At 51.0% G+C, this 21,830-nt stretch overlaps 1 protein-coding gene and 1 long non-coding RNA gene across 4 annotated transcripts in view; one reads left to right on the top strand and one right to left on the bottom strand.

Annotated features, from left to right (window-relative positions):
- Positions 1–1,627: 1,627 nt before the first annotated feature.
- MFN2 (mitofusin 2) overlaps positions 1,628–21,830 on the top strand; it is a 30,234-nt gene continuing 10,031 nt past the window's right edge. The window contains exons 1-15 of one of the 3 annotated variants that reach the window (XM_029065090.2): positions 1,628–1,677; positions 4,316–4,545; positions 5,006–5,097; positions 9,643–9,821; positions 11,650–11,785; positions 12,984–13,146; positions 14,793–14,917; positions 15,495–15,603; positions 15,693–15,800; positions 16,837–16,990; positions 18,574–18,641; positions 18,756–18,877; positions 19,961–20,087; positions 20,782–20,886; positions 21,171–21,273. In XM_029065090.2, coding sequence (XP_028920923.1) covers positions 9,647–9,821; positions 11,650–11,785; positions 12,984–13,146; positions 14,793–14,917; positions 15,495–15,603; positions 15,693–15,800; positions 16,837–16,990; positions 18,574–18,641; positions 18,756–18,877; positions 19,961–20,087; positions 20,782–20,886; positions 21,171–21,273 — 1,495 coding nt within the window. In that variant the 5' untranslated portion in view covers positions 1,628–1,677; positions 4,316–4,545; positions 5,006–5,097; positions 9,643–9,646. The remainder of the gene's footprint in view (positions 1,678–4,315; positions 4,546–5,005; positions 5,098–9,642; positions 9,822–11,649; positions 11,786–12,983; positions 13,147–14,792; positions 14,918–15,494; positions 15,604–15,692; positions 15,801–16,836; positions 16,991–18,573; positions 18,642–18,755; positions 18,878–19,960; positions 20,088–20,781; positions 20,887–21,170; positions 21,274–21,830) is intronic. The other 2 variants (XM_029065087.2, XM_029065088.2) reach the window with 2 other exon arrangements.
- LOC114812100 lies at positions 6,028–11,269 on the bottom strand. Its single transcript, XR_003759749.2, has 3 exons — positions 11,206–11,269; positions 8,813–9,114; positions 6,028–6,510 (listed from the first exon to the last, which is right to left on the bottom strand). It is a non-coding gene; the product is annotated as an uncharacterized LOC114812100 (long non-coding RNA).

Below are 21,830 nucleotides of genomic sequence, written 5' to 3'. Positions count from 1 at the left end.
CAACCTGATTACCTTCTATCCACCCCAGCTTGGCGCACAGTAAGTGCTTAACAAATACTATAATTATTATTACCCCAGCTCTGAGAACCGTGCTTGGCGCAGAGCAAGCGCTTAACAAATACCATCATTCATTCAATCATATTTATTGAGCGCTTACTGTGTGCAGAGCACTGTCCTAAGCGCTTGGAATGGACAATTCGGCATCAGGTAGACACCAAACCTGCCCAACAACAGGCTCACAGTCTAAAAGGGGGAGACATACAACAAAACAAAACAAGTAGGCATCATCATGAGAAGCAGCGTGGCTCAGTGGAAAGAGCAGGGGCTGGGGAGTCAGAAGTCATGGATTCAAATCCCAGCTCTGCCACTTGTCAGCTGTGTGACCTTGGGCAAGTCACTTCACTTCTCTGTGCCTCAGTTCCCTCATCTGGAAAATGGGCATTGCGACTGTGAGCCCCACGTGGGACCACCTGATCACCTTGTATCCTCCCCAGCGCTTAGAATAGTGCTTGGCACATAGTATGTGCTTAAATGTCATCATTATTATTATGATGCTGAGGTAACTGAGGCACAGAGAGGTGAGTCGACTTGTCCAAGCTCACGCGGCAAATGGCCGAATGGAGGTGGGGCTGAGGGAGATGAGGAGGAAAGGTCTCGACCTTGGTGCGGGACCCGCTCCTCCTCCATCCTAGAGAAGCAGCGTGGCTCAGTGGAAAGAGCAGGGGCTGGGGAGTCAGAAGTCATGGGTTCAAATTCCGGCTCCGCCGCTTAGCTGTGTGACTTTGGGCAAGTCACTTCACTTCTCTGTGCCTCAGTTCCCTCATCTGGAAAATGGGCATTAAGACTGTGAGCCCCACGTGGGACAACCTGATCACCTTGTAATAATAATGTTGGTATTTGTTAAGCGCTTACTATGTGCAGAGCACTGTTCTAAGCGCTAGGGGAGATACAGGGTAATCAGGTTGTCCCACGTGCGGCTCACAGTCTTCATCCCCATTTTACAGATGAGGTAACTGAGGCACAGAGAAGTGAAGTGACTTGCCCACAGTCACACAGCTGACAAGTGGCAGAGCCAGGTGTCAAACTCATGACCTCTGACTCTGAAGCCCAGGCTCTTTCCACTGAGCCACGTCCCCAGTGCTTAGAACAGTGCTTGGCACATAGTCAGCGCTTAATAAATGCCATTATTATTATTACTATTGGGGGTCTGAGGCCTAGCCGGGCCTCAAGCCACCCCTAGATTTCCAGGCCGAACAGTGGCATCGAGGGCGAAGGGGGCTGTGACGCCTTGGTTCTCGGCTAGTCCTCCCTCTGCTCTTCCCCCTTCCCCTCCCCACAACACTGGTGCCTATTTCTACATATTATTTATTATTCTCTTTATTTGATTAATGACGTGTACACATCTATGATTCCATTGATTTATTTTAATGACACTGATGCCCGTCTCCTTCTTTGGTGAATGCGGCCTGCCTCCCCCTTTCAGACTGCGAGCCCGTCTTTGGGCAGAGATAGTCTCTATCTGCTGCTGAACTGTCCATCAAAGCGCTTAGTACAGCGCTCGGCACATAGTGAGCGCTCAGTCAATACGATTGAATAAATGAAGGAATGAATGAATGAAGCGTCGCGCTCTGATGACGTCAGGGCCATGATGGCGGCGGGGGCGGCGGGACGGTGAAGGTGAGAGGGGCTCGGGGGGCCTCGCGCCGGCCTGAGAACGGGGGGGAGGGGTGAAGGAGGGGGGAGGGGTGAAGGAGGGGGGAGGGGGCGCCCCCATCTGGTCACTGGCGGGATCTCACCCCAGGGGTGAGGATGGGGGGGCGACCATCGCCCCGGACTCTGGGCTCCTTTAGCCCCCCACCCTCGTCTGCATTCAAGCGCTTAGTACAGTGCTCTGCACATAGTAAGCGCTCAATAAATACGATTGAATAATCTGCTGCCCGCCCCCCCAACTTTCTGCTTCTTCCGCCCCCCCCCCCTTTGCAGGAGCAGCATGGACTGCTGTTTAGGGCCTGGGGATCAGAAGGTCCTGCTTCTCCTCCCAGCTCTGCCACTGTTGCCCAATTGTCCCTTCCAAGCGCTTAGTACAGTGCTCTGCACATAGTAAGCGCTCAATAAATACGATTGAATAATTTTCTGCCCCCCCACCCCAACTTTCTGCTCCTCCCTCCGCCCCCTAGGCGCAGCATGGCCTGCTGTTTAGGGCCCCGGGGACTAGAAGGTCCTGCATCTCCTCCCAGCTCTGCCATTGTTGCCCAATTGTCCATTCCAAGCGCTTAGTACAGTGTTCTGCACATAGTAAGCGCTCAATAAATACGATTGAATGATTTGCTGCCCCTCCCACCAATCCCCCACCCAACTTTCTGCTTCTCCCCCCGCCCCCCCCCCAGGAGCAGCATGGCCGGCTGTTTAGGGCCCCGGGGATCCGAAGGTCCTGCTTCTCCTACCAGCTCTGCCATTGTTGCCCAATTGTCCCTTCCAAGCGCTTAGTACAGTGCCCTGCACATAGTAAGCACGCAATAAATACGATTGAATGATTTGCTGCTCCCTCCCTGCCAACTTTCTGCTCCTCCCGCCCCCCCTCGCAGGAGTAGCATGGCTTGCTGTTTAGGGCCCCGGGGATCAGAAGGTCACCCTTTCTCCTCCCACCTCTGCCACTGTTGCCCAATTGTCCATTCCAAGCGCTTAGTACAGCGCCCTGCACATAGTAAGCGCTCAATAAATACGATTGAATGACTTGCTGCTCCCTCCCCGCCAACTTTCTGCTCCTCCCGCCCCCCCTTCGCAGGAGCAGAAGGTCCTGTTTCTCCTCCCTGTTTGCTTGCTGTTTAGGGCCCCGGGGATCAGAAGGTCACCCGTTCTCCTCCCACCTCTGCCACTGTTGCCCAATTGTCCATTCCAAGCGCCTAGTACAGTGCTCTGCACATAGCAAGCGCTTAATAAATATGATTGATTTGCTCCCCCCCACCAATCCCACCCCACCCCAACTTTCTGCTCCCCCCTCCCCCACCCCGAGCAGCATGACCTGCTGTTTAGGGCCCCGGGGATCAGAAGGTCACCACTCCTCCTCCCAGCTCTGCCACTGTTGCCCAATTGTCAATTCCAAGCGCTTAGTACAGTGCTCTGCACATAGTAAGTGCTCAATAAATACAATTGAATAATTTGCTCCCCCCCCACCCCAACTTTCTGCTCCTTCCCTCCCCCAGGAGCAGCATGGCCTGCTGTTTAGGGCCCTGGTGGGTCAGAAGGTCACAGGTTCTCCTCCAGGCTCTGCCACTGTTGCCCAATTGCCCGTTCCAAGTGCTTAGTACAGTGTTCTATACATAGTAAGCGCTTGATAAATACGATTGAATGATTTGCTGCCCCCCCAACCCCAACTTTTTGCTCCTTCCCCCAGCAGGAGCAGCATGGCCTGCTGTTTAAGGCCCCAGAGATCAGAAGGTCACAGGTTCTCCTCCTGGCTCTGCCACTGTTGCCCAATTGTCCATTCCAAGCGCTTGGTACAGTGCTCTGCACATAATAAGCACTCAATAAATACCACTGAATGAATCCAGCACTTAGAACGGTGCCTGGCACATAGTAAGCACTTAACTAATACCATCGTTATTATCATTATCTGCTCTGTGACCTTGGGGAAGTCGCTTCACTTCTCTGCGACCCCGTTAATCTCATCTGTCAAATGCGAGCCCGTCGTTGGGCAGGGATGGGCTCTATCTGTTGCCGGATTGTACATTCCAAGCGCTTAGGACCGTGCTCAGCACACAGTAAGCGCGGAATAAGCGCAACTGAGTGAATAAAATGGGAACTGAGACTGTGAGCCCCACGTGGGACAGGAATTGTGCCCTACCCCATTCGCTTGCATCTACCCCTGCGCTGAGTACAGTGTCTTGCACATAGTAAGCGCTTAACAAATGCCGTGATTATTATTATCACTATCATTTTCCCCCAATCCCATCCCAACTCCTGATCCTTAAACCCTCCCTTCCCCTCATGTTTGGGTCCCCCATACCCGCCCGCCCCCCTTCAACCTGCCCTTCCCCAACACACACCCACCCAGGTAAGCCACAAACACACGTGAGCATCCACACCCCGGGCAAGTCACCCGCCCTTGGTAAGGGTAAATCACCCCCATTACAAATTGAGATGCCCTCTAGGTACCTTCCCATGGACACACCTAAATTCTCCACCTCTGCCATCCCGTGCTGGGGTAAGGCAGGCTCTCCTCCCCGCGCATTTTGGAGGCACTTGTAACCTAACCCGGCCTGATGTGCCTTCCGAGTCTCCTGTCAGCCGGTTGACAGCTCCTCCTCTTTCACAGTTTTGGCGGGCGGGTGGATCCGAACTAGCCACTCTCAGACGCGGGTGGATCCGAACTGGCCACTCTCAGACCGAGAAAGCAAGAAATTCGTGGATCCGAACTAGCCACTCTCAGACGCGGGTGGATCCGAACTGGCCACTCTCAGACCGAGAAAGCAAGAAATTCGACTGTACCCCAGAACAGCGGAGTTCATGATGCCAACCTTATGAAAGCAATCCACCATTTGCAAAGTAAGTTACCCTTCCTGGAGGCTTCTGGCTTGTTGGCCCTAGTGAGTGACCCCTGCTGTCTCCCAGACCCAACCCCTCTCTGAATGACTTTTGTCTGTTTGGGGTTCCCCAAGCTGCAGCTTATGATATGGTGTTTGCTTAAAAGAAAAAAAAGCACTACGACCATTTCATCTCGAGTTTGGGGAGGCTGTCATTATTTAAATAATTCTAGAAATTCTCCTGTTCCCCATTCTGTACTTCTCGAAGCATTGTATTCAAGACCCTTGCAACAATACGTATTTAAGGTTTCTTTTTCCCCCCTCTCTTTTTTCTTTTCTGCACTTTCCTGGCTTCTATTCGCGGACACTCCTATTGCTTATCCATTCTCTGCAGCCTTTGTTTCCTGACCACAGCTGGAAGGAACAAGCTGGTCCTTTCTGGCTTCTTCACTGTACATTTTTGTTTTGTTTTAATTTCTCAGCTTCTCCTTCTCTGTGCCATTTGTGTTGGCGGACCCTCACCCGTGGATCCTTTTAATTTTCTCCTGCTAGAAGTTGCTGTACATAAACTAGGGTAAGGAAATGGTGTGGACTCAGGGCTGCATGTTTCACCCTGGAACTCTGCCGAGGCCGAGACTCTGAGCAGGCCTCACCTGATAGCTGTGGGGCAGGGCAGGGGCTGAGAGGGAGTTGTGCTCAGTGGGGCACTTTTGCACCAATTTTTCTACAAGGTTTTGTTCAAGGGGTCATCATGCAAGGTTGAAACTGAACTTTGGTGATAACCAAACTGTATTTTTGAAACAGTTCCCTTTTTTTTAAAATGGTATCTCTTAAGCACTTACTATGTGCCAGACACTGTACTAAGTGCTGGGATAGATACGAGCTCTCTTAGATACTCTCTTCCCCTCTTCAAAGCCCTTCAAAGCTCACCTCCTCCAGGAGGCCTTCCCAGACTGAGCCCCCCTTTCCCTATGCTCCTCCCCCCCCCCCCCGCCCTCTGCTCTTCCCCCTTCCCCTCCCTTCAGCACTGTGCATGTTTGTATATATTACTTATTACCCTATTTATTTTGTTAATGAGGTATATATCTCCATGATTCTATTTATCTTGATAATGTTGTCTTGTTTTGTTTTGTTCTGTTTTGCTTTGCTGTCTGTCTTGCCAGTTTAGACTGTGAGCCCGTTATTGGACAGGGATTGTCTCTATCTGTTGCCAAATTGCACATCCCAAGTGCTTAGTACAGTGCTCTGCACATAGCGCTCAAAAAATACTATTGGGTGAATGAATAAATGAATCATCACACTGGACACGGTCCATATCCCCCATGGGACTCCCAGTCTTAATCCCCATTTTACAGATGACATTACCAAAGCCCAGACGAAGGAAGCGATTTGGCCAAGGTCACAGAGCAGATAAGTGGCAGAGCTGGGATTAGAACCCAGGTCCTTTTGACTTCCAGGCCCGTTCTCTATCCACTAGGTCATGAACACAGATAGGTAAAAGTGGTCATCTGAACAGGGTTTTAGACTTCAAGAGTGAAAGACGTCAGTCCTGTTGACATGCTGTCCTCCATCTTGTGGCCTCGGAGTTATAGTCAGAATCTTCAGCTCAGGCGTGCAGATTCTCGAGCCTGTGGTAAATACCCCAGGCAGAAGGAGCTACTTCATGTTCCCGGGAAGGAGCAGTCCATCTCTGACTTTCTCCTTCTCCTCCTCCTCTGAGAGAGAACCAGGTACTGGCATTCCAGAGATAATAGAAGAAAGGGGGATGCTCTTTGTTTTTCATGTGTTCCAGTGGGATGGCGATTGTCTATTATCTTGTTTTTACCCCTGTACTTAACCCAATGCAGTGCACATAGTCAGTGCCTATAAGACTGGCCGTGTTCTGTCTCTTGGTTTTTGTGCTGCCTCTGATTGAATTTTAGATGGTAAAGAGGATGTTGGAATGATTCATGAAATGTTGGCTCCCACAGGGTCAGGCAAAGAACTGCTGTTAGGGAAAAGGACCGTTAATTCAATAGTACTTATTGAGCACTTACTATGTGCAGTGCACTGTACTAAGCACTTGGAATGTGCAATTTGGCAACAGATAGAGACAATCCCTGCCCAGTGATGGGCTCACAGCCTAAACGGGGGAGACAGACAGCAAAGCAAGACAGAACAAAACAAAACAACATCATCAAGATAAATAGAATCAAGGAGATATACACCTCATTAACAAAATAAATAATATATAAAAATGAGCACAGTGCTGAGGGGAGGGGAAGGGGGAAGAGCAGAGGGTGGGTGGGAAGGGAAGGGGAGCAGAGGGAAAGGGGGGCTCAGTCTGGGAAGGCCTCCTGGAGGAGGTGAGCTCTCAGTAGGGCTTTGGAGAGGGGAAGAGAGTTAATTTGGTGGATGTGAGGAGGGAGGGCATTCCAGGACAGCGGTAGGACATGGGCCAGGGGTCAATGGCAGGAGGTGAGGTAGGAGGGGGCAAGGTGATGGAGAGCTTGGAAGCCAAGAGTGAGGAGTTTTTGTTTCGTGCAAAGGTTGATAGGCAACCACCAGAGGTTTTTGAGGAGGGGAGTGACATGCCCAGAGCGTTTCTGTAGGAAGATGATCCGGGCAGCGGAAAGAAGAATAGACTGGAGTGGGGAGAGACAGGAGGAAGGGAGAGGAGATCGACACAGTAATCCAGTCGGGAGCTTGTACCAGAACGATAGCAGTTTGGATGGAGGGGAAAGGGCGGATCTTGGCGATGTTGTGAAGGTGAGACCGGCAGGTGTCAGGGATGGATTGGATGTGTGGGGTGAATGAGAGAGCCGAGTCAAGGACGACACCAAGGTTGCGGGCCTGTGAGACGGGAAGGATGGTCGGGCCGTCCGCAGTGCCAGGGAAGTCAGGGAGAGGACGGTTTGGAAGGGAAGATGAGGAGCTCAGTTTTAGACATGTCTCTTCTGAGTGCTTAGTACAGTATTCTGCATACAGTAAGTGCTCAGTAGGATTGAATGATCCTATCCAGGAATGAGAGGAGGGCTTTAACTCTTACCTGGAGGAACCACAAAATCCTAGGCACGTGTGTGCCGAGCGGCCACGGTTAAACTCTAGGTAGGTGTGGGTTGAGCGGAGCCTTGGAGCCCCCTCTAGACTGTACTCCCCCTCTAGACTGTAAGCCCTTTATGGGCAGGGAATGAGTCTGTTACACTGTATTCTCCCAATACGATCGACTAGCCGACTGACTTGGAGGGAGGGATGTGGGAAAGCAGAGACTTGGGAAAGTGGGGCGGGAAGCTGGCTCAATAATGAAGGCGTGGGAGGACAAGTTCCAGCCCAGCTGCTTTCCAGATCAGCAGCGCAGCAGCCGGGACCATGAGTCTGTGAGTCTTCTAACTTCCAACCAATATTTTCCTGGATCGTTTACTTAGTTTGCTGTGTACTCGGTTACCCAAACTCCTCTTGGATCCTCCGGGATCTAGACAATATGAGTTGCCAGGATTAGGAATTTCTTCTTCTAAAATCCTGCCTGTTCTTGGTGGGGTCCCCAGGGGCTTGGTCTCCAATCCCAAGGAGCGGAACAGATTGTTTTTGTTGTTCAGCAAATGGGAGTCGATTCAAGCCCCGGGAGAGCCTAACACAAGAAAAACCCCAGTCAGGATTTGCCTGGAGTCCCTCCTCTCCAAAGATTAAGGATGGGTGGAGAAGTCTGGGGTGATGTGCCATTGAAATTCTTATGGGAAGGCAGGCAGACCCACCAGCCCCCTTCAGCCCCTCCCCGTCAGTGAGCCAGCTTTCTTATCCATTCCTGTGACCCTTACTGCAGTTCTTGGTGCCGGCCCTGCCCTAGTTTACTGTTTTCTTGGCTTCCGGGTGTGGCGTGCCTGATGACTACGGCAGTGAGGAAAAAGCTGCCAAAATAGGACGAGCCTTTTGAGATTTTTCGGCCCGGTAGGCTGCCTTCCTTCCCTCTTGCCTTGAGAATTTAGGGGAGGTTGAAATGAAGTAATTGGGTGTCTGTAGACCGTTTCATTTCTAAGGTGGGTGTTACCGTCTTAGTGTCACTCTTGGTTTTCCACTCTTAGAGTGGATGGCATCACTCTTTGCTGTTGAGGTTGGCTGGGCGTGCTGTTTTTTCCTTCTCAAATCTCGGGACTCCTAATGACTGTCACTCAAATGCCAGCTAGTAATTCTAACTCCCTTTGGCTCTGTAGACTGCAGAACCCAGGAAGAATTTCAGGAGCTCACAGAAGGTCAGCTTGGTATACACCCACTTTTCCACTGCACAAATGTCCAGATCCCCTGGTCTCACTCACCTGAAGAGTTTAACAATCTGTCAGAGAAACTGCAATCTTTCACCAAGCTTCCTCCGCAGACCTCAGTACTTCATAAAGGGAAATTAGCGGGGTGTGTGGCACCCCTGAACCACCGAAAGGCAAAGTGATGGATACGGGATCCCATAAGAGCTGTTAGCGGAGTTGGCAGCGGAATTCCCTGCTCTGTGTTGATGACGGGTGGAAAATGATTCCATTCTCGGCACCTACAGCTCCTCTTCCAAAATGCTTCAGATGCTCTCACGTCCGATATTTCATTTACACTCGTGAGGTCCTTGTAAGGTCTGGGGGATCGGGGAACAGGAGAGATCCCCCATTTTAGTCGTTAAGAAAGTTGGGCCCTGGAAAGGTGAGCGACTTGTCTGAAACCTCACAACAAATTAGACAATCAATCAGTGGTACTTATTGAACAATTACTGTGTGCACTGCACTGTGTTCAGCTTTTGAAAGGATATAGACACGTTCCCTGCCCTCAAGGAGCTTACAGTCTAGAAGAATAGCATACAGAGTAAGGTTGGGATTTGGACTCAGGTTTCCTGACTCCCAGCCCAGAGCTCTGGCTGAGCTGATTTAAAGATCTCCTCTCTCTCCTGCAGATATCCCTCAGTAGCCTCATTCACCTGAGTGATGTCTAGGTCAAAGAAAAGAATCATAAAAGTTTAAAAAAAAAGTCGCCCCCACCCTGCCCAGCTCCGTGTTCAAGACTGCAGGTCAATGTCCGATTCTAGTCTGCTACTGTATTGTCACGCATTGACCTGAAGAGCTCTCTTCTGCCTCGCTGAGGATGCTGAATTTGTGTTTTTCTCCCACAGAGCAATGTCCCTACTCTTCTCTCGCTCCAAGTTCATAGTTGCCACAAAGAAGGATAAAAGACACATGGCTGAGGTGACTGCTTCTCCACTCAAGCATTTTGTCACCGCCAAGAAGAAAATCAATGGCATCTTTGAGCAGCTGGGAGCCTACATCGAGGAGAGTGCTACGTTTTTAGAGGGTGAGACGGGTCCCCGACCAGATAAAACCAAGAACGGGGTTGGTTGGGCGCTCTGGGCTCGGGACGTGTGAGACGGGACGGTCACGGTTGTCCTGGGAGCTGGCGAACGGCGGTGCTTAATGGAGCCCTGGAAGATTCCCTCCCGGGGTTCGGCGTTGCAAGTTTAAAGGGTGGCCGGGCGACATCACGGAGTTGCCGGCCCCGTTTCCTTCCCTCCTTCACCCGTCCCAGAACCCCCAGGGTGATGTTCTTCCTGCAGGGGCCACTCGATCACTTCTGTTGGCTACTGACTCTTTGGCTTTGAAGGTGAGTGGGAAACAGTGAGTCATCTGCCCTATTAGGAGCAGCTACAGAACAGCAGCTCTAGCCCTTGGCACTAAGTTAAGACCGCCCAAGGACAGTCTCCTCACACGGAGTATTCGGCAGCTCCGAGGGGAGACAGAGGGGAGGATGTGGTTGCATTCCCAGTCTGCCCGAGCCTGGGAACTCCTGTTTCTGAGGTTAATTCCAGATTCATTCCAAAGGAGAAGGCCTGGAGGCACCTTGGAGGAGCAGGGCCGGGCCCGGCCGGGGCATCTACCCTGCTTGGGCATTAAGTCTGTGAACACTAATGCCGTGCTGAGGCCCAGCCTGCCTGATCCCAGACTCTCGTTCAACCACATCTAGCCCTCCGTGGCAACTGGGCCCAGCCCACCCAGGGCTGTCATGCATGCTTGACCCTGTCAGGGTTCCCCAGCCCCGTGCGCTGCTGCTGAAGAGCGGTGTTTCCTCTCTAACATCAGGCTTCTAGCTGCAAGAAGCCCTCCTCTTTCAGCCAGAATTTGTTTTTCTCCCTTCCCCTCCTCTCGCCCTCCCTCCAAGAATTTGGCAGTATAGTCGTTAGATTCTTAGGGGATGGCCAGCTCTGACGGGTCAGAGATTCCTCCACTTCTACCTCCTAGAGTTGCAAAGGTCAAAGGGAAAGGCAGTTGAGAAGGAAGGAGGCCACTTTAACCACTGGGAGAGCTGGCAGTCGCCCAGAGCTCTCTGCTGCTCCACCCTCTCTGCTTCAGTCTAAAAAAAGCCATAAGGCAGGCAGGGCTGTGGGCAAGCAGGCTCGGGGCCGGGCAGGAAGGGAGCCACCTTTGGCTGGAGTGGCCTCAGGCTTCCACTGCCCACGGCCCAGCCAGGGCTGAGCCGGGCTGCTGACTTGTTCGGTGACTCACTCTATGAGGAGGATGATGAGAGGCCAGTGCCGAGATCATTTTTGCCCAAGGTCAGTAGTTTCCCAGTCCCGACAGTCCCGTTTCCTCTGGTTAAAGTTATGGGAGGGCCCAGGAGAGCCTGTCAGCTCCAAGACAGGGAACCTTCCAGACACGAAGTCAGAAATGACCCGTCATCCTACCTTGGGAGGACGTTCCACGAAGCAGGAGAACCTGGTCTTCCCTTCGTAGCTCGTATGCTAATGTGCTGGAAGCAGTGACATCATCATCATCATCATAATTGTGGTATTTGTTAAGAGGTTACTATGTGTCAGGTGCATCCCACCTGTACCTCAGTTTCCCTTCTCCTAAAATAGAAATGATTCTCCTTGGTGGGCATCTACCTCACAGGGTAGTTAGAGATGATGAGTCTTAAGTAGAAGAATTGTGGAATTTGTTAAGTGTTTACTATGGGCCAAGTGCTCTGGAAGATACAAGATAATCAGGTCGGACCGTAATTGTAAAGAACCTCCCCCTCTCAGTAACCCCAGGTTATTGACAGAAGTGTTTTTGGGTACTGTTTGGATCACCTGACGTCGACTTAGAAAACAATCCCGTGAATAGCGTGTCCATTTTCTTTCCTTCAGACACCTACAGGAATGTCGAGCTTGACCCCGTCACCACCGAAGAACAGGTGTTGGAGGTCAAAGGTTACCTGTTAAAAGTGAGTGGCATCAGGGAAGTGTTGGCCCGGCGGCACATGAAGGTGGCCTTTTTTGGCAGGTGAGCATCACGGTCTGGATGACGCGTATGAGGTGAGACCTGTAGAGCGATCCGGTCGACCTGTTCAGGGAAGAGGACCACATTCAATGTGGGATTCTGTTTTAAGGGGATTGAAGAGAAATTGGCCAAGGGCAATGGAAATGAAGCAGGGAATTGAAAAACAAACCCTATAGAGAAACCTGGGGGAAAGCATGAAGTGAGAAAGAAAACAGGATTTTTTAACCTTCTTTGGGCTCATTGTGGGTAGGGAATGTGTCTACCAACTCTACTGTATTATTCTCTCCCAAGCACCTGCTACGGTGCTCGACACACAGTAAACGGTAAATACTACTGATTGAATGATCGATTTGGACAAGGTAGTTAATGTTGACCGGTGGAAGCATGGTAGACTCTGGAGGATACGATATTGCCAAAAGACGACCATGGAATCTCTTTTCCTAGAGAATTTAAGAGTAGGGTGGTTTGAGCATGGGCCTGGGAGTTAGAGGACCTGGTTTCTAATCCCAGCTCTGCCACGTGCCCGCTCTGTGACCTTCGGCAAGTCCTTAACTGCTTGCTACTTCGGTTAACTCATCTGTAAAATGGGAATTCACTACTCGTTCTATGTCCCCCTTAAGCTGTGAACCCCGGGTGGAACAGGCACCATTTCGGACCTGATTATCCTTTCTCTACCCCGACAGTTCTTGGCAGATAGTAAGCATTTAACGAATACCACAATTATTATTATTGTCATTATTAAGTTCAGTTCTGTCTAGAGACAATCAATCGTATTTATTGAGCGCTCTCAGTGTGCAGAGCACTGTCCTAAGCGCTTGGGAGAGTACAGTATAATGGAGTTGGTAGGCATATTCCCTGCCCACAAGGAGCTTACAGTCTAGAGACGGAGGAATAGATGTGAGTTCCAGCAGACGCTTCTAGTTTGGGGAATATAATAGAGCCTGGAGGTGACACATCTCTCCAGAAGTCACCGCTGATCCTGTAGTTTAATTTCACTGCGAGCTCGGGGTATTATTTATTTGAGTGTCTGTCTCCCGTTTTAGACTGTGAGCTCCCCTCAACTCCTACCGTTCTCTCCCAAGCTCATAGTATAATGCTCGGCACCTAGTAGGCGCTCAGTAAATACTGTTGATTGACAGATCGAGCAAGAGGCGGGCAGCTGCCGCTCTGGAGGATTGTGCTGACATTTGTTTCCCTTTAGGACAAGTAATGGAAAAAGCACTGTGATCAACGCCATGCTCTGGGACAAAGTCCTCCCCTCGGGGATTGGACATACCACCAATTGCTTCCTGCGGGTGGAGGGCACCGACGGCCACGAGGCCTTCCTACTCACGGAAGGCTCCGAGGAGAAAAAGAGCGTCAAGGTGACTGCCACCTGTAGAGTGGGATCCGGAAACTTCGGGCACCCTAGGCGGTACGCCTGGATCAAGGGTCTGGCCAACGGGACAGTTGCCGTTCACCCCACTCCTTTGCGGGGACAAATTAGACCATTAGTACAAGTGCATAGTACCTAGTCAAGTGCATAGTACAGTGTTCTGCACGCGGTAAACTCCCAACACCATCCACCGATTGATTAATTCCCCACCGTTGCAGATCTGAAGGGACAAGTCCCTGCTGCCAATTAATACTCATTCTTTGCCCCCACCCCCGGGAACTGGGGTGAGGGAGAATAGGTTGGGTGGAAAGATTGAGCGGGAGAAAGGGAAAGTTTAAGGGAAAGTTTAATCACGCCCCACTGTAATCCTGTTGTCTTGGGTGCTCAGAAAGTATTCATTGACTAGGATTAACGCCCCCTCCCCTTTATAGTCTTGCCATCCTATCAGCCACCTCAACACTCATTTTATTTTTTGTTTCTTTTATTATTCATTCTCTTGAGTCTAGATTTCCACCTCGCTCACCTGTTGGTGCTTATGGCCTACAAGTTGGCACTCTAAGCTCCAAGAAGCAGCGTGGCTTAGTGGAAAGAGCCCGGGCTGGGGAGTCAGAGGATCTGGGTTCTAATCCCGACTCCGCCACTTGTCTGCTGTGTGACCTTGGGCAAGTCACTTAACTTCTCTGTGCCTCAGTTACCTCATCTGTAAAATGGGGACTAAAAGTGTGAGCACCACGTGGGACCACCTGATTACCCTGTATCTACCCCAGCGCTTAGAACAGTGCTTGGCCCATAATAAGCGCTTAACAAATACCGCTGTTATTTTTTATTATTATTTTAAGCTCCTCAGACAGGAATCATGCCTTTAAACTCTTCATGCTTCCTCAGCCCCAGAGCAATTTCCTGCTCACCAGGCCCACAGGCAGTGGTTCACAGCTAGGCTAGACCCAGCAGAACTCACTCCAGCAGCCCCAAGTAGGACAACCTGATAAACTTATATCTATCCCAGCGTTAGAACAGTGCTTGGCACATAGTAAGTGCTTAAAAAATACCATTATTACATTATTACATTCCAGTCCAATTGGTCTTTATGGAATTACCCCTCTATGGGGAAGCCTGGAGGGCGAACAAGAGATGAAACAGAATGCTCAAACCTCCCTTGAAAGATGGGGCTTATTTGTGTGCTTTTTGACCTTGGGCAAGTCACTCAACTTATCTGTGCCTCAGTTACCTCATCTGGAAAATGGGGATTAAGACTGTGAGCCCCATGTGGGACAGGGACTGTGTCCGACCCTACTTGCTTGTTTCCATCCCAGTGCTTAGTACAGTGCCTAGAACAGAGTACACCCTTAGCAAATGCCATAGTTATGATTATTATTATTATTATAAGTCCAATTTTGCACATCATTTCTCTAAGAGACAATTAAAGGCCCGAGGGCCCCTAGTTCTCAGAGCGTCACCTTTAAACAAGTCATTTGATTTCTCTGTTCCCCACGCGCCCGCTTCTCAGGGTGGGAGTGACAAGCTTTGAGATCATCACAGGGGGACCCATCCCTGGAGAAAGCTTTGTGTGGTTGAAGGGTCGGTCTGGCTCTCTTTAGCATCTTTCTCTCCCCCCCGCCTCTACCTCGCCTGTAGACTGTGAACCAGCTGGCCCACGCCCTCCACCAGAACGAACTCCTGAATGCCGGCAGCCTGGTCAGTGTGATGTGGCCAAACTCCAAGTGTTCCCTCCTCAAAGACGACCTAGTTCTGATGGACAGGTGAGAGACGGCTTGTGTTCACACAACCCTACACCTGAGGGATTTTCAGGAGCGAGCGCCGCAGGGGAGGGTGACTCAGCCAGGGATCCGAAAAAAGGGTCACCCACAATGGAGGGGCTCGCTCTCCTCGGTGACGTGGTGGGTTATTTCGAGCAGCTTTACCCGCTACTGGATTCTGAGTCTCTGGGACTGCCACGTTTCCCTATGCTCCAAGCGGTGTGGCCAGAGCACGTCGGTGTCCGTGACCTTTGACAGTGAAAGGCAGCACTGTTACTGTAGGTCTTAATTTGAATATTTCATGGAGATTCTCATTTTCCCCCCTGACAGCTTTTGCTAAAGCCTGGCTAATTTCGGTCCCTGAGCCAGTGAGTTTTTCTGCATGGCTGGCCTGCAGTATCGGCCACCTCTTCCTCCGTCCCCAGAGAAACAGGAGATGGATTGCCCATCTGCCCCGTTCACGCTGCAGTACTGTACTTTTCCAAGCGCTTAGTCCAGCGCTCTGTATACTGTGAGCGCTCAATACACATACCATTGATCGATGACAGTTTTTCCCTCTCGTCTCTTGGGTCGCCTTTAGCCCCGGGATTGACGTCACCACGGAGCTGGACAGCTGGATCGACAAATTCTGCTTGGATGCCGACGTGTTTGTGCTGGTGGCCAACTCGGAGTCCACCCTGATGCAGACGGTAACCCCCCGCGCCGCCAAAGTGCCCCCGGGGTGGATTCGGGGTTTGACCGTAGCTCAGCCCCCCAAACCCTGAATTCCTCTGTTTAGGAGAAGCAGTTCTTCCACAAAGTGAGCGAACGTCTGTCTCGCCCCAACATCTTCATCCTCAACAACCGTTGGGACGCCTCTGCCTCGGAGCCGGAGTACATGGAAGAGGTTGGTGCCGCTTTGCTCGGCGTTGCCCTTTAGAGCAGAGGGAACGGCCGTCGAGGCCTGTTTGGAAGGAATCGGTTCCCTCAGGAAGTACAGAGCGATGGGCTGGGGCCCGGCGGGGGATCACAGCCGCCTGCCATGACAGCATTCTGGGCTGGGGAATGGGGAAACAGACCTGGAAAAAAGAGTCTCCCAGCAGAGACCCCTTAGCCTCCGCCAAAGGTCCTGAGGCTTTTCCTGCCATCCAACCCAAATCTGTCCCACCCAAGTTCACCCTGACTCCTCTTTCCCAGTCTAAGTGGGCACCCACCCAACGCTCACACGCAAGACCACTGCCAAAGCCGCAGAAAAGACGGTTAAGCCAAACTACCTCAAAGCCTACACTCACACGTCCTCTCGTGCTTGGGTATCAGCAGAGGGGCTTCGGCTCGTTATTCTTGGGAAGGGCTTTGTTAACTGGTTTCCAACCCGTGCTGGCCTTTTCAGATTGCACTGGATGAAACAGTTCCTTTCCCCCACTTCTCTCCCAAATTCTCCATTTCAGCAGTAGTGTACTTGAAGTTCAAGCTACAAACACTTCTCCAATTGATCCCTTAAAATCTCAGCAGAAAACCCAGCTTGGAGGAATCAGAGCGGGAAATAGGAAGAGGCTGGTAGCGGTTGGGGGAAGGATCGAAGAGCTGAGCGTTTTCTGACCATTCAATCATTAAGTCGTATTTACTGAGCGCTTACTGTGTGCAAAGCACTATGCTAAGCGCTTGGGAGAGTACAGTAAAACAACAGACACATTCCTGCCCACAACGAACTCACAGTTTAGAGGGGGAGACAGACATTAATATAAATAAATTGGAGATATATGAATATATATACATCTTGCTTTCTCAGTTGGGCAAGATAGAAGCCCGGGACAGCTCTCTCTCTTCAGTGTTTCTGGTAGGGCGCTGGCCAGTCTGGGGTCTGTCCCTGGACGGTGGGCTCCGAGCGTCAGTTTGGGGCTCGGAGCCAGGTGGCAGACGACTAACGCTTGTTGGGCTCCCAGGTCCGCCGGCAACACATGGAACGTTGTACCAGCTTCCTGGTGGACGAGCTTGGGGTGGTGGATCGAGCGCAGGCGGGCGACCGTATCTTCTTTGTGTCAGCAAAGGAAGTGGTGAACGCCAGAATCCAGAAGGCTCAAGGAATGCCAGAGGGAGGTAATAAGAACAGCCTCTATAATTGCATTCTCTTCTTCCCTGGGACCTGAGAAGTTAGAGCCTTCTCGGTTGTGTCATTTATCTAATGCTTTACTAGGGGCCGAGCACTTGGGTGAATGCTAAATAAATCAATTCAGACCCATCCTTTTTTTTTTCCAGTGGTATTTGTTAAGCACTTACGATGTGCCAGGCACTGTTCTAAGTGTTGGGATAGTTACAAAGTAATCAGGTTGGACACAGTCTCCATCCCACGTGGGACTCACAGCCTTAATCTCCTTTTACGGATGAGGTATCTGAGGCACAGAGAAGCGATTTGACTAAGGTCGTGCAACAGACAAGTGTTGTGACTCCCAGGCCCGTGCTGCAAGCACTAAGCCACACTACTACTCCCTGCCCCACAAGAGGCTCGCCATCTAGGTTGGGGGAGGACAGGAAAGGGAAAAAGATTAGCTTGAAGGAACCAGAGACCCTGGGAGCATTGAGGAGCTAGTAATCAATAAGAAAGGAAATAGGAAGGGAAGGCGACCAGTTTAAACAGCCCCTGGAAGGGGGCTGTTTTGATGTTCTTTCCTGCTCCAAATGTAATTTTTGATAACAGACCACGGAAGCCCCCCACTTCCCTCCCCCCGACAGTCTGACACTTCTAAAGCCTCTGAGTTTCTGGGTCCTGACTCGCACCGGGGTCTGGCTCTGACCTCTGGCGGGTCTGGTTCCCGCGGTGGTGGGCGGGTAGGGGGAAGCTGCTTTGGACATGGGCTGCCCCTGCCCACCCAGAGCTCATGAGGCTGTGGAGCCTCGATGTTTGTGGAGGAGCAGTGTGGCCCATTGAAAAGAAAAGGTTCTGGGAGTCAAGGAAATTTGGGTTCTAATCCCATCTCTGCCATCTGCCTGCTGTGTGGCATTGGGCAAGTCATTTAACGCTCTGGGCTTCACTTTCTTCATCTGTAAAATGGGGATTCAGTACCTGTTCTCTCTCCTGCCTCAGTTGTAAGCCCATGCGGAATAGGGACTGTGTCAAACCTGATTAACTGGTATCTAACCCAGCACTTAGAGCAAGACCCGACACATAAAAAGTGCTTAACTAGTACTATCATTATTATCATTATTATTACTCTTATGAATCCTGGCTCTTAAGCAAAGAGAATCCTTGAACAAGCCATCCTTTTCTTCACAACCCTCAAAACTGAGGAAAGGGGTTTACTAGGCAGGAATTTCCTCTTCCTGGCACTTGGGGAAGAACTTTTCTATGCACAGGGAAGCAGCAGGACACAGTGGATAGAACACGGTCCTGGGAGTCAGAAGGTCATGGATTTTAATTCCTGCTCTGCCACTTATCTGCTGTGTGGCCTTGGGCAAGTCACCTCACTTCTCTGTGCCTCAGTCACCTCACTTGTAAAATGGGGATTAAGACTATGAGCCCCAGGCAGGAGAGGGACTGTGTCCAGCCCAATTCCCTTGTATCCACCCCAGTGCTTAGTATAGTGCTTGGCACAAAGTAAGAACTTTACAAATGCCATTATTAGTATTATTTTTATTGTTGTTGTGCTTGAACCTAGCCAGTTAATGTACTGTCTTTCTCCTAGGGGGGGCTCTTGCAGAAGGATTTCAAGTGAGAATGTTCGAGTTTCAGAATTTCGAGAGGAGATTTGAGGTGAGCTTTCTGTTTCAGACACTCGCAGTCAAGCGGCCCTCTCCCTCTCCCCAGCTCACGTCCCGTAACTCGGGGGAGCGTCGGGGACCTTGACCGTGCCTTTGCCTCATGCAGGAGTGCATCTCCCAGTCCGCAGTGAAAACTAAATTCGAACAGCACACCGTCCGAGCCAAACAGATCGCGGAGGACGTGCGCCTCATCATGGACTCTCTGCACGTGGCCGCCCAGGAGCAGAGGTGAGCCGAGCAAAGCCCCGCCTGCTGATTGAATTTCCCTGGAGGAGGCAGGGGACTTCTCCACTTGAAATCTGCTGGGATATGCACTGTGGGAACTCCCAATCCTGAAGTCCACACTGCCAGCCCCCAAAGCGTGAGCATTTTCCAGGGGGCCTCAGAAACCTTCAAAAGTGAATTGGGGTACCGGGCTCCCCGGGACAACCGAGTGGATGGTCCCCTGGCTTTCTCAGTGTAACTCCCCGCCGGAGGTTGAAGGAATTAGAGCCGGGATTAGAGGACAACCAAGGCACAGTTTCTCCAAGCATCCCAGTGCCACTGTGTCCGAGACAAAAAAACTGGCTTGGATGGACAGTCGGTCTGACCCAGGAATGACGTTGCTCAGAGTGCTGTGTTCTTCGGGTCGGTGTTTGGGGGTTGTTTTATTTGTTGTCTTTTGCCCTGCCATTGATGTAATGGGAAAGGCACTGCTCTGGAAGTCAGGAGACCCGGGTTTTAGTCTCAGTCCTGTCTTCTGGGCCTATGCCATCAATGGTGAAGTTTTCTGACCAAAGCCCATTCGGCGAGGTGGACGAGCCCAGAGGGAATTCTTGACAGATAGCTGGCCAACGTGGGCATCGAAGAGCATAGCAACCCCCCCGGGGGAACATGGCGCTACAGAACTGTGTCGGCGTTAAGCTGCGAGTGATTTTTCATAAATGGAGCCTGCGTGTAAAAAACCTTTGAATGGGCTCTACAATGTGCGGCGTCCCTCCTCGATTGTTGCCTTCTTTGCTCCATCTGGAACATGACTGAAAGGGACAAAGGGGTGTCAGAGGCCCTGCCGAACCACTAGTTTTATAATCGATTGCTGCATGTGGGTTCCCTGTCCTGGGACTCATCCCTTGCTGCCCCTGGGTGACTCCCATCACCGCCATCTGATTCTCTTATATTCTGCAGAAATCTTCAGCATATTCTGGGTTTTCTGTGTGTGGTGTAGCCTATAAGATGCGTCTGTTACACACTATATAACTTAATTCTAGGGTTGTGGAGGTTCAGAAGGCGGGTGAGGAAGTGGGTTTCCCAACAGATGTTGTGTTTCCTTAGGGTCTACTGCCTGGAAATGCGAGAAGAGCGGCAGGACCGGTTGGGTTTTATCGACAAACAGTTGGATCTCCTGACCCAGGACTACAAGTTTCGAATTAAGCAGATCACCGAGGAGGTGGAGCGGCAGGTGAGAAGCTCGCTGTGGGCAGGGAATGTGTCTGTTTATTGTTACATTGTACTCCCCCGAGCTCTTAGTACAGTGCCCCGCACACAGTGAGCGCTCAATAAATAGGATTGAATGAATGAAAGTGAGGCAGTAGGGCAGCCCTCTGGCCAGATTGGACCTGGGAGAGGCTGAAACCGACTAGGGATCAGTTCATACCAGCCAGTCACTGGGGCCGTGACAGACTTTTGCTACTGGGTGGTGGTCTGCCATCTTGGCTTTTGCTCCTTGATCCACAAACTGCAGGAAAACACCCCCCCACAACCTCCACACCCGCCACATACCTCCTCCTCCCCCCACCAAAATAATAATAATAATAATTATGGTACTTGTTAAGCATTTACTGTGTACCAAGCACTGATCTAAGCACTGAGGCAGATACAAGCTTATCAGGTTGGACACAGTTCCTGGTCCCACCTGAGGTTCACACTCTTAATCCCCATTTTATAGATGAGATACCTGAGGCCCAGAGAAATTATGGTCACACAGCAGACTTGGGGCGGAGCTGGGATTAGAACCCAGGTCCTTATGGCTCCCAGGTCCTCATGGCTCCCAGGCCCGTGTTGTATTCACCAAGCCATGCTGCTTCACCCACCTCCTGGCGGGTCCCGGTTTGGACTCAGCTATCGCGGAAAACATGGAATTGTTTGCTCTACAGGTATCAAACGCAATGGCCGAAGAGATCAGACATCTGTCGGTGCTAGTGGATGACTATCAGATGGATTTCCACCCATCTCTGGTGGTGCTCAAGGTTTACAAGAACGTGAGTCCCCTCCCCACTCCCCAAACTCAGCCCTGTTCACTCTGCACCCCTCACCTCACTCGTGCCGTTTATCCTCCGAAGCGCTGGTGCCAGAGGTAAATCAGAGCCCCGTGGGCCCCGTTGGCTCTACCGGATTCCAGTCGAAGCTGCCTAAGCGAATGGCTGGTCCTCCGGCCTAGGGAACTCCAACAGCCTCTCTCCCGTTGGAAAACATGTGATCCCATCTCTTAGGAATAGCACGTTTTGGGATCTTGGCCTTCACGGTCTCTCGTTTGCTATTTCAGGAACTGCATCGACACATCGAGGAGGGGCTGGGCCGCAACTTGTCTGATCGCTGCTCTAACACCATCACAAGTTCCCTGCAAACCATGCAGCAGGAGATGATAGGTCAGTGGCGCTCGTGGGGTGTCAGTGCAGAACTCGGGGGAAATGGGGGGAAGCCAGAAGTCCAGGAGGAGATGGAGCTGGGGGACTTGGTCTTCATTTAGTGTCACCTTTGGAGTGATCTATAATTAAGGTGTCTTCAGGGATTTGTCAGATTGTTATTAGTCTAGCTGCAAAAAGCTTTGGGTGATGACTTAGTTTTAACACTAAGAAAAGGAGCATAAATTATCTGTATCTGGTATGTTGATGACCAGAAACCTTAAAGCAATTCTATCGAGTTTAATCTGTGTTCAGCCTGGAAATGTAGACATGTGGAAACAAGACATCTTTCTGAAGAGAGCTCTGAGGTTTAGCTTCAGAATGAAATAACCAAGTGATGGAATGGATACCATAAATCATAGCAGCAGTCTCTAAATCCGACCTCTGCCACTTGTCAGCTGTGTGACTGTGGGCAAGTCACTTAATTTCTCTGGGCCTCAGTTACCTCATCTGTAAAATGGGGATGAAGACTGTGAGCCTCACGTGGGACAACTGGATTACCCTGTATCTACCCCAGCCCT

The sequence above is a fragment of the Ornithorhynchus anatinus genome, chromosome 5 (assembly GCF_004115215.2).
Source record: "Ornithorhynchus anatinus isolate Pmale09 chromosome 5, mOrnAna1.pri.v4, whole genome shotgun sequence".
Classification (NCBI taxonomy): Eukaryota; Metazoa; Chordata; class Mammalia; order Monotremata; family Ornithorhynchidae; genus Ornithorhynchus; species Ornithorhynchus anatinus.
The sequence above is the reverse complement of the archived record's forward strand: the minus strand, read 5'-3'. Positions and strand labels throughout refer to the sequence as shown.